The sequence below is a fragment of the Nannobrachium achirus genome, assembly GCF_963921795.1.
Source record: "Nannobrachium achirus genome assembly, chromosome: 18".
NCBI classification, from domain to species: Eukaryota; Metazoa; Chordata; class Actinopteri; order Myctophiformes; family Myctophidae; genus Nannobrachium; species Nannobrachium achirus.
Window position 1 is genome coordinate 24,060,064 of NC_137825.1, and position 15,268 is coordinate 24,075,331.

Genomic DNA, 15,268 nt, shown 5'->3' on the forward strand with positions numbered 1-15,268 from the left:
CCGCTGGGCATGATTAAAAGGACATATTTACACATTGAAATTATTGGGGGTTTATACCCTTGGCCTCCGTTGGATAGAGGTTTTATGACAGGGTGCTCATGATGTTAACATCTTCCTAGCTCTCCCAACAGCCTGGCACTTGGTTTGGTATAACTGGCTCTGAGTGGAGTTTGAAGCTGTGTTAAGTGGGTGAATTAGACCGCTGTGTCTCACTCTCAATGTGGGGTCCGGGGAACACCTACAGGGTTATATGGTAAATGGTGCATAGCGCCTTTATCCAAGGCGCTTTACAGAGATTGTGCATTAAATTCGCCCATTCACACACACATTCATACACCGATGGTGGAGGAAACCATGCAAGGCACCAACCTGCTCATTGAGACCAACTAGTGGTTCAGAGTCTTGCTCAAGGACTCTTCGACACTAACTCTGGGGGAGCCCAGGATCGAAATGGGAATCCTCCGGGTTCTAAGACGGCAACTCTACCCCTGAGCCACGCCACCCTTGAGAGGGTCATGGGGTCCCCACTCCCCAGCTAAGCCATTGATTGATAGGAACTAAATTGACCCTCACGGGTCTGTAACTCTTGAGAGAATACAAATGGACCATCCATCCATTTGCACGCTCTCAGAGTTAAATCAATGAATTACATTGGGGTCTGAAATCCTATATAAAGGGATCCGTGGCCGAATTAGTATCAAAGTGGGGGTCCTTGAAATGGAAACGGCTGAGAGTCACTGGATTAGACAGTGCTGTAAGGAGAGGGGAAGGTTCCGGATCCATTGATCGCAATTTCCATCTCTCTCGAACCCTTAACCAAAGGAACCCCAGTGTCCATATTCTGGGCAAATTCCCCAAAAACGTACAGATATTTTCCATTATGTAATTGTTTTGTTTGTTTTTACATGGCATATGTAAAAAGTTCAAAATGCCAATGCAACATGTTGTGAGCTTGTAGATCAGCTATATTCACTATTTGCTGTACAACAAATAATAGGGCTTACAGGGCTCTCTCTCTCTCTCTCTCTCTCTCTCTCTCTCTCTCTCTCTCTCTCTCTCTCTCTCTCTCTCTCTCCCATTTGTACACTCTCAGAGTTACACACCTGTAAAGGGTCCATTTGGACTTTGCTAACGGGATGCAAAATAAAATAAATAAAACATAATTGGGATGGTGTGTGGTTTGCTTCAAAGCCACCTTTATTAATCCATTCATGTCCAAAGGATTCAGGCGTTATACATTTGAGAGGGCTCAAGTCACAGTCTCCGTACTAATTTGTGCATGAGGGCCCCCCCTCCCTTTATCATTTAATTCAGTAAATACCAGGCCGGGGGATAAATCCAATTTAGGGGTGGGTGAAGGGAGGGGTGCCAGGCAGAATCGGCCCGCCGGGTGAATAGATAGATACTTTTATTTGTCTCCGTCGGGGGAAATTGGTTTGCGGCGCAATAGGCCAGAGACATTTCATCACAAACATTTTCATGTTGTGATGAAATGCCAGTGAAGGGGGGTTGGTCGGTCATATAGGTGCAGCCCAATCCCAGGCTTTGAGTCCCTCCCCTCTGCCGCCGAAGCTTGAATGCCACGCGCACCGCTATATATATATATATATATATATCGTCGTTGTCGGGTGGAAACCTTGTATGTCCAAGAGCGTTCGCTTTGTGTTTATCATTTTAAAAATGAACTAAATTAATGAAAATAGCAGATCTACAAGCACACAAAGCCTCGCACCACGAGGCGTTGTGTGCTTGTAGATCGTCTGTTTTCACTACTTTTGTGCGACGGCCTTGTATGATGAAGCAGGGCTTTACTTTGTGAAAAAACGTACACATTTGAAACTTGGAGATACAAGGTTTCTGCCCGACGACAGTGACAATATACATATTACTTTTTTTTTTCCAGTAGTAGCAAACGGAATGGATGCCTTTCATCCACGGAACATTAACAATCACAGATGTTCAAAGTGATGCAGGACTATTTGAACATGCATCTAACCCCCTACCTCTAAAAAAAACCACACAAATACACACACACTCACACTCACACACCAAAAAAATAAAAAGAGCTGGCAGCTTTGAAATGGCACAAAATTCTTTTTGATATTTTATTCATGTCAGGTGTTATTTTTGTACTAAAGTGAAACTCTGCGCAGTCAACCGGACGGCGTGTTTATATAGGAAAAGGGGAAATGCATGATGTTGTACCAGAATAATTGTTATGTACTCTCGTCTCCGGAGAGTCCTCAGTCTCTCTGTCGGTTGTGAGTGCATCTGTGAGAGGAAAGGTGGATTTACTTAGGTTGACAGCCTGCTGGTGTCGCTACACGCATACTCTGTGTAAAGTATGTTATCATTGCAGTCGGGCAGAAACTTCTTATCTCCATACTTTTTTTCCCCGTAAAATAACTCCCTACTTGATCACTACTTGATACAGCTACTTTTGATGTTTGTTTGTTTTTATCCTGGAAAGTAACAGTTTTGGACAGTTTACAGTTTAGGCATTTAGCAGACGCTTTTAATCCAAAGCGACTTACAATAAGCAGATAATACACATCATACACATATAATAAGCAAGATAATATGTCAGTACATTAACAACAATATAACAAATGAGGTGAGTCTTCAGTCTGCGGCGGTAGTTCTAAGTGCGACAGGTAGTTTATTCCACAGTTTGGGGGCCAGGAGGGCAAATTGTCTAAATATAGTACGACATACAGTATGAGCTTTTCACCCAACAGAGACCATATCAAGCCCTTATATTAAGCATCTCTGTGGATGTTATAGCAGCAGCGATGGACAAAGTACTTAAACCCCAGTACTTGGGGAGTCTCCAATGATACAAATACTCAAGTACAGATACTCAAAAAGCAGTACACTTGGGAAAAAATTTTTTTTTTTATACCCTCCGTAGGATAGAGGTTTTATGGCAGGGTGCTGCTGATGTTATCACCACTCCACTCCGACAGTTGCTTTGGTAACTGGGTCTGATTGTAGCTGATTTGCAGCTGTGTTAAGAGGGTGAATTATAGAGCACTGTTTCTCAACGTGGGGTCCCGGGGACCCCCAGGCAGGGTGCACTTGAGGAGGGTTCCAGGGGGTCCCCAGGGGAAATGATTGCCTGATTGGAACTAAATCGACCTTTACAGGTCCGTAACTCTGAGAGCGAACAGTACTCAAGTAAATCAGCTTTGTCGGGTGGACAGACCGCATATGTCCCAAACCGTTCCTTTTCAGCATTCAGATTGAAAGATAGCAAAAGTAGGCGCTTCGAGCTTGTCGATCTGCTACTTTTGATGCTTTTGTGTGAGGCTGTGGTGTGATCAAGTTAGCCTGGTGTTGCTTATACTAATTCCTCACTGCGTATCGGATATTAGTCTGGACTCGCGAGCAGAATTTTAATTTCCAAAGGGTGTGTAAAAAAAATGGCTCTGGATACGGTTAGACCAGACCAATGTTGGGCCCTGATTGGTCCCCCAAATTTTGGGGGAGAGGAAATGGAGAGGACAGCAACAAAAGGTACTTTGTTACTGTCCACCACTAGTGTCTACTACATAAAGTGTGCCTGTGCTCTGTGCAGACCAGCTGCTTCCCACAGCCCTTTTACCAGCCCCAGCAGTCATCACTCCTGTAGAGTGAGAAGTCCATTAACCTGACGCAGCCAGGGTTCATCTTCTCCATTGATGGCTCCCATGTCATTTGCCTGTGTGTGTGTGTGTGTGTGTGTGTGTGTGTGTGTGTGTGTGTGTGTGTGTGTGTGTGTGTGTGTGTGTGTGCGTGTGCGTGTGTGCATGCACTGCGGTTTTCACTAGCCCGCCCCGGCTGACAGTGTCTGGGCTCCAGAATATGCCCGCCGTGCCCCACGGAAAGTGAATTTCGCCGCTGTCGTCGTGCAGAAACCTTGTACTGTGTATGTCCAAAACCCTTACCTTTCAGGAGATGGAAAAGAACAACCTGTGTTCCAACGGTTGTTCTGGGTTGTTCATATGCTCGTATGTCCAAAACTGTGACTTTTCACTCTTCAAATGCAAAGAAAGCCAAGCAGATCCACAAGGTCAATATGCGTCGTTTCGCTCCTCGTTTTGAGCTTGTGGATCTGCTTCTTTTGATCACTTAGTTTGACGCTGTAGTACAGGGTTCCCCAATTAGTTTTCCCCACGGTGGCGTTCCCACTACTCCAGCGACAGTTTTCGTCGTTGTCGGGTGAAAATCTTGTATGTCCAAAACCGTTCGTTTTGAATTTATCATTTTAAAAATGATTTAAACTAGTGAAAACAGCCGATCTACAAGCACACAACGCCTCGCACCGCGAGGCGTCGTGTGCTTGTAGATCTAGTGTTTTCACTACTTTTGTGCGACAAGCCTTGTATGATTTGCAAAAGAACGTACAAATTTGAAGATACGAGATTTCCACCCGACAACGACGATATACTAGTGTTGTTGCTGCTCTTATACCACCATTATTACTGGGGTTGGTGTGGGCCAGACAGTAGCCTCCCGCGGGCCGCCTATTGGGGAACCCTGCTCTAGTATGATCAAGTAGGACATAAAATTATGAAAAAACACAAACCGTCAGAATATGGAGATAAGAGGTTTCTGATAATGAAAAGGAACGGTTTTGGACATACAATGCAGGATTTTCCGCCCGCCGGCGAACCATTTATTACCCATGCAGATGAGACTATTTCTGTCCTGGCCAGCGCGTCAAGAAGCTAACATGTTTAATGCTACCGCTCCCTCTCTCTGCGCCGACACAGGAAGGCGCCGTGTCCTGTGTGTGACCCCGCCAGCCAGGCAATCAACCTTTGAATCAAGCCTGCAGATTGCCCATAACGCTGTTAATTTACTCTCTTCTCTCTCTCTCCCCCATTGCAGCTTCTACACGGTAAATGAAGTCCATAAGTTCCAGTACTCCAGGCCGGTGCGGAAGGGAGAGAAGGACCCAGACAATGAGTTTGCGGTAACTGACCTGTCTTTTATTATTACGTTTTTGTATATATAAATATTTAGATTGTTAGAACGGTTCTCATTTTCATGTCAAGGAACTCCAAATTGAAATGTATTTGGCCGCGGACCGCCATCTGAAAATATCTTTGAGCCAGGGACACCCCTCAAAAGGATATGTCACGTTTGGGGTCATTTTGACGACTACTTAGGCTCGCGGGATCTAGCACCCGAAAACATCTGTTCCGTTCGTGAGATCAGACGGCGCCCTCTCAGGAGACCATTGGTAGGATCTGTGCACCATTTCTCCAATTGGGATGGTGCATCTTCATAAATTAACCATCTTTGGTTCAGCATAGCTCAGATCATGGAAAGGTAGACTCCTCTTCCGGCTCTGGGGCGTCTGTAAAAGAGAATTGGCAAGCTTCCGGAATTCTGAAACACGCTTCCGGTGTGTCACAGAAGGGGACGTTCGATGGGCCAATCAGAGGCGGGACTCCCTCTTTCCCAGAGGCACTTGCTTTGGCAATGTAATCAATGTAATAAAGCTCCTTTTAATTGAATTGATGCGTCAGAAAAGATGCGCTCTGATTAGCCAGTAGTCACTTTGAGTGGCAGCGTGCTTTCCACACTTGTGCACTTGCGCCGATAGTTTTTTTTACAGGTGGCGCCAATGAACTGCAGTGGCAGATGAGGAATCTAGCTCAGGGGTCTTCAACGTTTTCAGGCCAAGGACCGCTTAGTTGAGAGAGAGATGAAGCAGGGACCCCCCCACAACCTGTTCATAGATTCCATATAGTTTCATTGTTTGACAGCACAATCGTCAGTGTATTTTGGATTCATGTCAATTTGTGTTTTCAGATATTTAACCACTTGAACTATCATGCTTAATAAACTTGACCTTTCACTCTGTACTTAGTCTGTGCTTAGTCTATCCCCTCTACACCAAAGCTCTTTGCCAAAAATAGCAAATCTACGAGCTATTAGATTTGCTATTTTTGGCTAAAGTTCTCCGAATATGGACGCTAGGGTTCAAGTGGTTAATATTAAAAAGGTGAAAAAAGTTTCTATCAAAGATTTGGAGGACCCCCTGTAGTAACTCTGGGGAGTGGGGACCCCCTATGGGTCCCAGACCCCCTGATGAAGACCCCTGATCTAGCTTTTTATATATGTGTTTTCAACACCATGGATCTCAGGTCAGGGTGTTTTCAGGACCATGGATAGCTCAGGTCATGGTGTGTTCAGGACCATGGATAGCTCAGGGTCTGTTCAGGACCATGGATAGCTCAGGTCATGGTGTGTTCAGCACCATGGATAGCTCAGGTCATGGTGTTTTCAGGACCATGGATAGTTCAGGTCAGGGTCTGTTCAGCACCATGGATAGCTCAGGTCATGGTGTTTTCAGGACCATGGATAGTTCAGGTCAGGGTCTGTTCAGCACCATGGATAGTTCAGGTCAGGGTCTGTTCAGGACCATGGATAGCTCAGGGTCTGTTCAGGACCATGGATAGCTCAGGTCATGGTGTGTTCAGCACCATGGATAGCTCAGGTCATGGTGTTTTCAGGACCATGGATAGCTCAGGTCATGGTGTGTTCAGCACCATGGATAGCTCAGCTCATGAAATGCATGGCAGTGAATGGAGCCGGCTGGATCAGCTGATGAAGTTCCATGAACAAAAACTATTTATGAACGTATAATTTATGTCATATAATCGGTTCAGGAATATAAAAGAAGACAAAAAGATATCACAGGTATTTTACAATCACTTGCTTTTCGATGTGCACAGTACATCATTTTATTGAGGCAGCTAAACAGCGGCAGGTATAGTTTCTGTCTCGGAGCTATCGCGAGATTTGGTTTCCAGACTGGAAATGGTGGAGAGTCTCGCAATACTAGCTAGTTCAGAAACATACTTTGTGCTCTTTAGATACCTCTATAAAGTTATACAGCGTACACACCGAAAAGCAACACAGCAGAAAACAATGTGTGACATGTTTTCTTTTATATTCCTGAGCTGAGTATTTTATAAAGGTCCATATCGTTTTTTTTTGTTCATAAGCTGTCCAGCCGGCTCTCATAAACTCAGTGTTATTCACCGAACTTGCGGTGTGAATTTGCCACGGAGTGCGATGAATCTGCCGGGCAAGGATTGCGGGTTGGAGAAAATTACGTTGGTGTCTTTTCCTTATCTCTTTCTAGGTTTTCAGTTCCATGGATAGCTCAGGTCAGGGTGTTTTCAGGACCATAGATAGCTCCGGTCAGGCCGTATTACACACCGTATTACACACGTATTACACGTATTACAGTAGTGTTTCTCAAACTTTCAAATGTCAAGGTCTCCCCTTAACTCTGACAGTGTACAAATGGAACCAAATGAACCCATTTGTACACTGTCAGACATACTTGTAAGGGTCAATTTAGACCCCCCTAAAGTAACCCACAGATTCCCTGGAATCCACTTTAAGAACCAGTGCATTACAGTGAAATAAAGCCTACTGGCCATAAAAGCAGATCTACAAGCTCACACGTCTTCGAGCTTGTGAGCTATTTTTTACAATTTTATATAAAGAGAGGAAAGGTTTTCCAACCTGACAGCTGAGATTGGCTATTGTGGAATAACCGACGTATACAATGAAGCTTAAGTGTTTAACTTGAGAATGACCAGGCCACGTCCAATCAACCTTTGTCACTCTCAACGTGAGAGTTAACAAGCTAAATCAGCTTTTTTATGTCAAGATCGGAATTGCTTGTACAGAGCATGATTGCTCATTTTAATCAGCATGCGCACACACACGCACGCACGCACGCACACACACAGTTGTATTACTATACTTGTGAGCACATGTATGTTTTTGTGATCATAATTTAAATCTACAAAGTAACTAGTGGTAACTAAAGTTACTAAAGTAAAAGTAAAAGCCTATTGACAATTGGAAATACTGATGAGAGGGGGCACGGTGGCGCAGTGGTTAGCGCTTCGCCTCACAGCTAGAAGGTCCTGGGTTTGATTCCCGGCGGGAGAAGCTGTGGGCGCTGGGGGCGTGTTCCTCCCTCTGCCTCATCAGCGCCCACACCCTAGGTGGGGTTGGCGATAGGGCCTTTCTGTGTGGAGTTTGCATGTTCTCCCCGTATCTCCTAGGGTAGATGCCCTCACAAAAACATGCAGTAGTCCTGGTTTCTATACTACCTCCCCCTAGCCAGCCAGGTGCTCCCCAATTCCCCTGGCACGGCAGGGGGATAGCGGAAACCAGGACTACAGGTTAGGTAGTTGGCACTGGGTGAGAAAATGGGTTGCAAAATAAAATAAAAAAACACCTAAGATTTTACTCTGTAAATATACTTGGTTACTTTACGCCACTGAATTCTGGCCTACAGCCTGCCACGGAGGAGGTGTCAGGCTTGGTTTCATACTACATGTTTCATGTGACACATTGAAGCTGTTAACACTGATCTGAACAAAACCACACTCACACTGGGCCTAATTCCACTATATCCCCCTCCTGACCCTGGCTTGTCTGCAAAGGACAGGCCGGTAATTACACACAAGACTGGTGACAGCACTGTCCTACTTACTGTACTGTACTTCTCGGTGTGAATGCTGTGATGGTTCCAACTGCCGTGTCGTTGTGCTGTACCGTTGTCATCTGACACGCTGACGTTTGCACGCACGCACACACATAAATATATGTTTGCAGTGGTGGGAAAAGTACCCACATATTTTACTTACTGTAAGTAAAAGTATCACTACTGCAATATAGAAATAGTAAAAGTTAGCCAAGGAATAAAATTAGGGCTAAATGGTTAATGTATAATAATAAAGCAATAAAGTAACTAGTAACTAAAGTTTTCAAATAATTGTAGTGGAGTAAAAGTAGAATGTTAGGATCCGAAATGTAGTGGAGTAGAAGTAAAAGTATTGAAATACTTAAGTAACGTACAAACATCTCAAAATTGTACGAAATGAACATGTCTTGTTGGGTCCAGTGAAAGTGGTTGTCACAAGGTAGATGTCTCAGGTTCTGATATACAGATCCATCTTGAAAAAAATATTGTGTAAAAGTAAACCTTCTTGAAACTTTCATATATTTCTTGAAACTTTCATTTATTCTAGATACATTGGACATTCAGTGAATTATTCCAAACTTTTTTGTTAAAATGTTGACTTTGTATGGCATACTGCTCATGACTATCAAAAGACCATATTTCAAATATTACAATATTACACGAGACCACTCAAAACAAGGATTTATATTAGAGAAATGTCAACCTTCGGAAGTCAGAGTAGCTTGAAGTCCAGTGGGAGGTTTCCACAGTCAGTTATGCTTCGTGGTGCTATGGCATCTGCAAAGCTTTTTTATACAATATTCTAATTTTCTGAGATGGACCTGTACTTGTAGGGACATCTGACCTTCATACTGTATGTATCCGGCAGGAGTATCTCAGACTTCTGCCCTAATGTCTCCCCTTCCAAAGGGGGAATTCCCCTCTAGGCTAGTGGTTAAGATCTCCACGCGGGAGACCTGGGTTTGCTTCTTGGCCGTTACATATTGTTAGAACGCGCACGCGCACGCACGCCACTCCGCCTTACCATGAGGCGAAACACTCCCGTTCCTTATTTCCGTTGTTATGTTCTTCTTATTTTCCCTTGGCTTAAGATGCAGTGATGATGTGGGCAGTGTGGGGGGAGTCCCCTCTCGTTTGAGCTGTTTTCAGCCACAGCGTTAATGAGCTGCCATCCGTCCGTCCAACGAGAGAGAGACCGAGGGACAATTACTGGTCATCCACACATAGAACTGAGACTCCCCTGCCAGCGTCGCTGTCGGGTGGAAACCTTGTATGTCCAAAAGCGTCTCATTTTTCGTCATTTTAAAAATCATTTTTTAAATTGTGAAAACAAATTGTGGATCTGCTATTTCCACTACTTTTGTGCGACACTACTTGTATGATGAAATAGAGCGTTCATTTTGGGAAAATAAAAGAAACAACATATAACACTTGAGAAAACGGAGATACAAGGTTTCTGCCCGGCTGCGACAATACATTCCCTCCCCCACCAGCCTGCCTGCCTGCCTGCCTGCCTTCCTTTGATGTGCTGTTAATAGTGAACGGCGTGGCTTCACCTCTCCCCCTTTTATTACGTCCTAAAGCTCATTAAAAAGTAATGTGTGGAAGCAAGATGATGGCGCCTTCTTTTTCTAAAACATATTTTTCTTTTTTCTTTTCCTTCCCATATTACATAAGGTTTCAGCGTTGATGAATCCACCCGGTATAACAAACAACTTGAAACAAGCACGTTTTTGGGATCATAAAATAGTTATATTTTTTAATTGGTCCTCCAAACAAGTGGGAGGTGTGAGATAACACACGTCTTTTGACAGGCTTTTTCCTCCAGCGCTTCTTTATATGAAGTTTAACAACATTTCCTATTCATATACCGTGGCACGGCGTCTGTTTTAATTAGTATATCTTCTTCAACTAAGCTATGTTTTTGTAATAGAAGAAGAAATGAAAAATGAACATGCCCTACATAATATGTTACAGTATGTGTGATTTATACTGCGTGATTTTGACTGGTGTCACAACAAAAGGACGATGGTGATCTACAAGCTCACAACACGTTGCATTGCGACACGTTGTGAGCTTGTAGATCGTCTCTTTTTGGTGCACGACATCGGACTGCAACTATAAATCAGTATACATCAGGCCTCAAATGTTTAGTACTGGGTTGCTTCTGCGTTTCAACCACAGCTGAGTCAAGACGGTATTGAGAATGAGCTTGCGAAGATACGCCAAGAGACAAAAAGTAAATACAGAATAGGGAAGAGAAGCGTCATTGTGTCGAATGTATTTGTTTCACATGTAATAACTGCACAGCGATGGCGAAATAATGGAACACGGTCAGACACTTTCTGACACACCAAAAAATCATTTGACACAAGGCTTTTCCATCCCGACGGTGAACTGAGAATAATAAACAGGAACAAAGTGAAATCCAGAAGCACTGCAGTGTGTTTTCACAAAGCAGGTTGGTGAGGTTAAGACGGCCCATGTCGGCCTCGTGTCGTTTTCCTCACAAGAGTAGTTGTAAGCTCTTTAGTCAAATGACACAGGAGGTGAGGACATGTTCTGTGCTTTCAGGAACTGAAAACCAAACATTGCTTCATACAAACTTGTTCTCATGACAACGAACGGCACCCCCAGACACGGTGGTAGTTTATCCACTACCAATAAGCATGATTTATACTTGCCTATTACTGAAAATAGACTTTGAGGTCTTATCGACAGTGTGGTCTTATAGACGGGTGGTCTTATAGATAGATTTAAGACCACCTTTGAGAGTTGAAACTGCTGCTTCAAACTGCTGCAGCTTGTGCCCACGCGGTGCCAACTCTCTCACACTGAACGGTGAGACGCCAACCTGTTGTGAGTTGCTGCAGCAACAGGTGTGAAATTGGATTTCTTTAATTATCTTTCTGCCGGCTGATTTCGTCTTCATATTTTTTCAAGTCCAGTAAAAGATACCTTGCTTGGGTTATTGTATTTATTTATTTTCAGGATAACGCTCCAATATATTTAAGCCATGATGTCACGTTGACATATAAACCTGAGAATAATGAAATAAGAAAATGAGAAAAATAAAAGTACGAGACAAGACGGAGCCTGAGGGTCCTTGGACCCCATTTGAGAACCACTGTCCTAGGTTTGTAGATTTGTAGATTTTTTTATATTCCACACTGGTATAGGATCGGTAGCCTGGGAGCGCTTCACATTTCGGGGTTTGATCCGGTCAGGAGCGGAAACCACCAATGTTGTAGTCCTTAAAGACCCAGTTCAGGGAATTAAGCTATTTCTTTATAGACACATTCTACATGTAGAATATTAATTTCTGAATCCCTGGGAAAAAAATTGGAACTTTATATTAAAGCATTGTGGAATAAGACTGCTTTACGTTTTTGAATCATGCCTGGGCAATCATTATTTGTAATGCTTTACCGTCGTGCGCATCACGGTAATACTATTAATTAATTACTTTTGATAGGCTACTCGATAGCCTATCAAAGGTCTGTTACTACTAAGGCATCTCTTCTTCCCTTCATGTTAGTTAGCGCCGGTAGCTAAACGCTAACGCTAACGTTCACAATCACACTTGTTGCTGTTCCCTGTCATTTTACACACACACACACACACGCACACGCGCGCACGCACACTGTGCGTGTGCATGCATCAATCCACACTCCACTAGCCTCCTCTGACATTCCACAGACCACTGCGTTTGGTTAGCAGTTAGCCTAGCCTAGCGTTCCTTCTCCCCCTGTCAGACTGGTGCGGTGATAGCAGGCAACTGCTCAGGGGCGTCAATTGGGTATGGCAGGGGTATGCAGCTGCCATACCTTGGCTACAGGGGGAAATAATAAAAATGTACTTTTCATCGTGCCTGTTGCTAAGGTATGGCAACATGACTGTTGCCATACCTTAGCTTGTTCTGAACTGACGCCACTGCAACTGCTGCCCCACTCACTCAGCCAATCACGGTGTGTGTGTGTGTGTGTGTGTGTGTGTGTGTGTGTGTGTGTGTGTGTGTGTGTGTGTGTGTTTGTGTTGTGTGCGTGCGTGCGTGCGTGCGAGTGGTGAAAAAAGTACTCAAATGTTTTACTTGAGTAAAACTGTAAAAGTATCACACTACTGCATTGTGGAAACTAACTAATGAAAATAATAATACTCAAGTAAAGTCAAAGTACCTGAATACAAAGTACTTGAGTAAATGTACTTAGTTACTTTCTTTTTTGAGTAAATGTACTTCAGTGGCCTTTTTTTTTTTTTTTTTTTTTTTCAAATCAAGAAAACCAAAGTGGATACTTCTGTGAATGGGCGTGGCTTCATTGTGTACATAGGCCACGCCCCTACAGTCCTTGTCAGAAAGGCCAGAAATATATGAATTGGATTTGACACACTTTGAAACACATTTTTTTTAACTTTTAGATTTTTTTCATCATTAAAATCTTGTCTGTTGGTTAATAATACATCACTCTGTTGTGTGACAAACTGAGAATACACTTGTTATCATCTTTATTTGACTGAACTCCCCCTTTAAAGGACTACAATTTGGCCGGAAAGATCAAACCGGATTCAGTTTTAACCCAAAATAATTCCCCTGCACTCAAGGACATACTTTTAGGGCCTACCTAATAAACCCCTTAATGTGGCGTAGTTTTGCTTTTGAAAAATGTGTTTGGTATATCCATCTTTTAGTCCAACTCGTAGCAACTACACAAGACTACACAAGCATTTTAAGCAATCGTGGGATAAAAATTATAAGAAAAAAAAAACAAGCATTTTAATAGGGATTGGGGAAACAAACAGGGGGGAACTAAAACAAAGCGACACCGCTTCTTCTGCTTGTGGTTTCCGCCTAGACTGGATCAAGCTGCCCGTTGTAAACGAATACCGGAAAGACTGGTGACGCGAGGTTATTGGATCGGTACTCGGTGTCGACCGATACGCAAGTTATGGGCATATCGGAATTGGTATTGGGAAGGAAGAAATGTTAAACATACATCTCTAGTAATTTATGGATGGATGTTTGAATGGTGTGTGTGTATGTTTTTGTGTGCAGAACATGTGGATTGAGAGGACCACCTACACCACAGCGTACAAGCTTCCCGGAATCCTGCGCTGGTTCGAGGTCAAATCCGTCTCCACGGTGAGTAGTGGTGCAAAGTAACCGAGTACATTTACTCAACTACTGTACGTATAAGTATCATCTTTTGATACTTGTAGCCTACTTTGCTTGAGTATGTCAATTTTTCAATCCTTAATACTTCCTCTGTCACTACATTTCAGAGGCAGATGTTGTACTTTTTACTCACTGCAATCATTTCGACCCGTCTTGAGCTTGTAGATCTGCTAGTTGCCAAAGGCTTAAAAAAACATTCTGCTATAAGCTGGCTCCAGACCATAGACTCTGCCCACTCACTGAGTGGAATGCCTCTTTAGCAGTTCTAGCTTCAGTCACATAATCAACAATCTGCATAATATAAGTAGTACTGTTTTTTTCTTCTTTGACGCCAGTACTTGTACATAACAGCATATTTCTACATTGTGTTACTGCTCTGTTAGTAAATAAATCAGACTTATTCCGGGAGGGTGGGGGGGCCTCTGTGTGTGCCGAGCGAGTCCCTTTCTTCTTCCTCTAATCGGATGAGGATAAGTCGGCCGGCCCTCGCGTAGCAGAGGCGATCGATGTCATTTGTCCACTTAAGTGCTGTAGACAGCGGTGCAGGGGCTTCGCGGTTGTTGCGAGATCCTGAACGAACTTCTGTGTGTACGTTCACCCTCGCTATGTGTGTAGCAGAGAAGGGGGGGGGACATTGATTTAGGGCCAACTCTGTTTAAAAAGGGGGGATTCAACACACAAACAGCCACACACAGCAGAAACGCAGACACAGTGGAGGGCGAGAGAGGGGGGGACCAGAGGGACCAGAACTCACTTACTGTTGACTTTCCTCTTTTATAGGATTATATTATCTGGCGTGGTCTGTAGGTAGGCCACACGGTAGCAAATGGCTTTTATAGGCCCTGATTTAATACATTGGCGGTTAAAAAACAGCTGATCTACAAGTCACAGCACATCATGATGCAACGCTTTTTGAGCTTGTAGATCGACTGTTTTTGAAAAAGTGGGAAAAGTTTACTTTTCTTTCCTTGAATACTATATTAGAATACTGAATGAAATTATGAATAAACAGGAACAAACTCGTGACGCGTCACAACGTGCTCACGAGTGGGGTCACATCATTCCACGCTTCTTTCCCCTCTCGGAAATGTAGGTTTATAGGTTTGTGGTTTTCGCTGCCCTGTTGTTTTTTAGCCTGATTAAAACACATCAGGCGTCCACAGTGCTATTTTAGGTTTAACACGGTGTGTCAGAGAGAATGCCAGCATCCGCGGGATGACGGAGGGACGCGCAGGGGAAGAGGAGGACGGACGGAGCTATCAGTTGACACACAGGAGAACGGGGTTATATATGCCGCTATCAATCAGGGGTACCGGGAAACGCCGGACGTGTTCTCCTTTTTAATGTGCCGCTTGTGTTGTCCAAAAAAACAAATGCAACTACTTAGCGTAATTAGCCCGGGATGAGCACGCCCTGCAATCAATTATGCCATTTGTCGCTTTGATTAGTCCCTTTCATGTCAGACGCTGCTGAATAGCCTGTGAAAAGGGCACCCCTCTCTCTCTCTCTTTCTCTCTCTTCCTCCCTAGGGTATCTCCATCGAGCGTTCATTCCAGACTCTGTAACTCTTGAGTGTTCCATTTGTACATTCT

At 43.7% G+C, this 15,268-nt stretch overlaps 1 protein-coding gene across 1 annotated transcript in view; it reads left to right on the forward strand.

The window, feature by feature from the left end:
• The window catches only part of dock1 (dedicator of cytokinesis 1), a 433,218-nt gene that overhangs the window by 369,109 nt on the left and 48,841 nt on the right, over positions 1–15,268 (forward strand). Inside the window, exons 43-44 of the mRNA XM_080747125.1 lie at positions 4,873–4,957; positions 13,557–13,643. Of these exons, the coding sequence (XP_080603251.1) occupies positions 4,873–4,957; positions 13,557–13,643 (172 nt within the window). The remainder of the gene's footprint in view (positions 1–4,872; positions 4,958–13,556; positions 13,644–15,268) is intronic.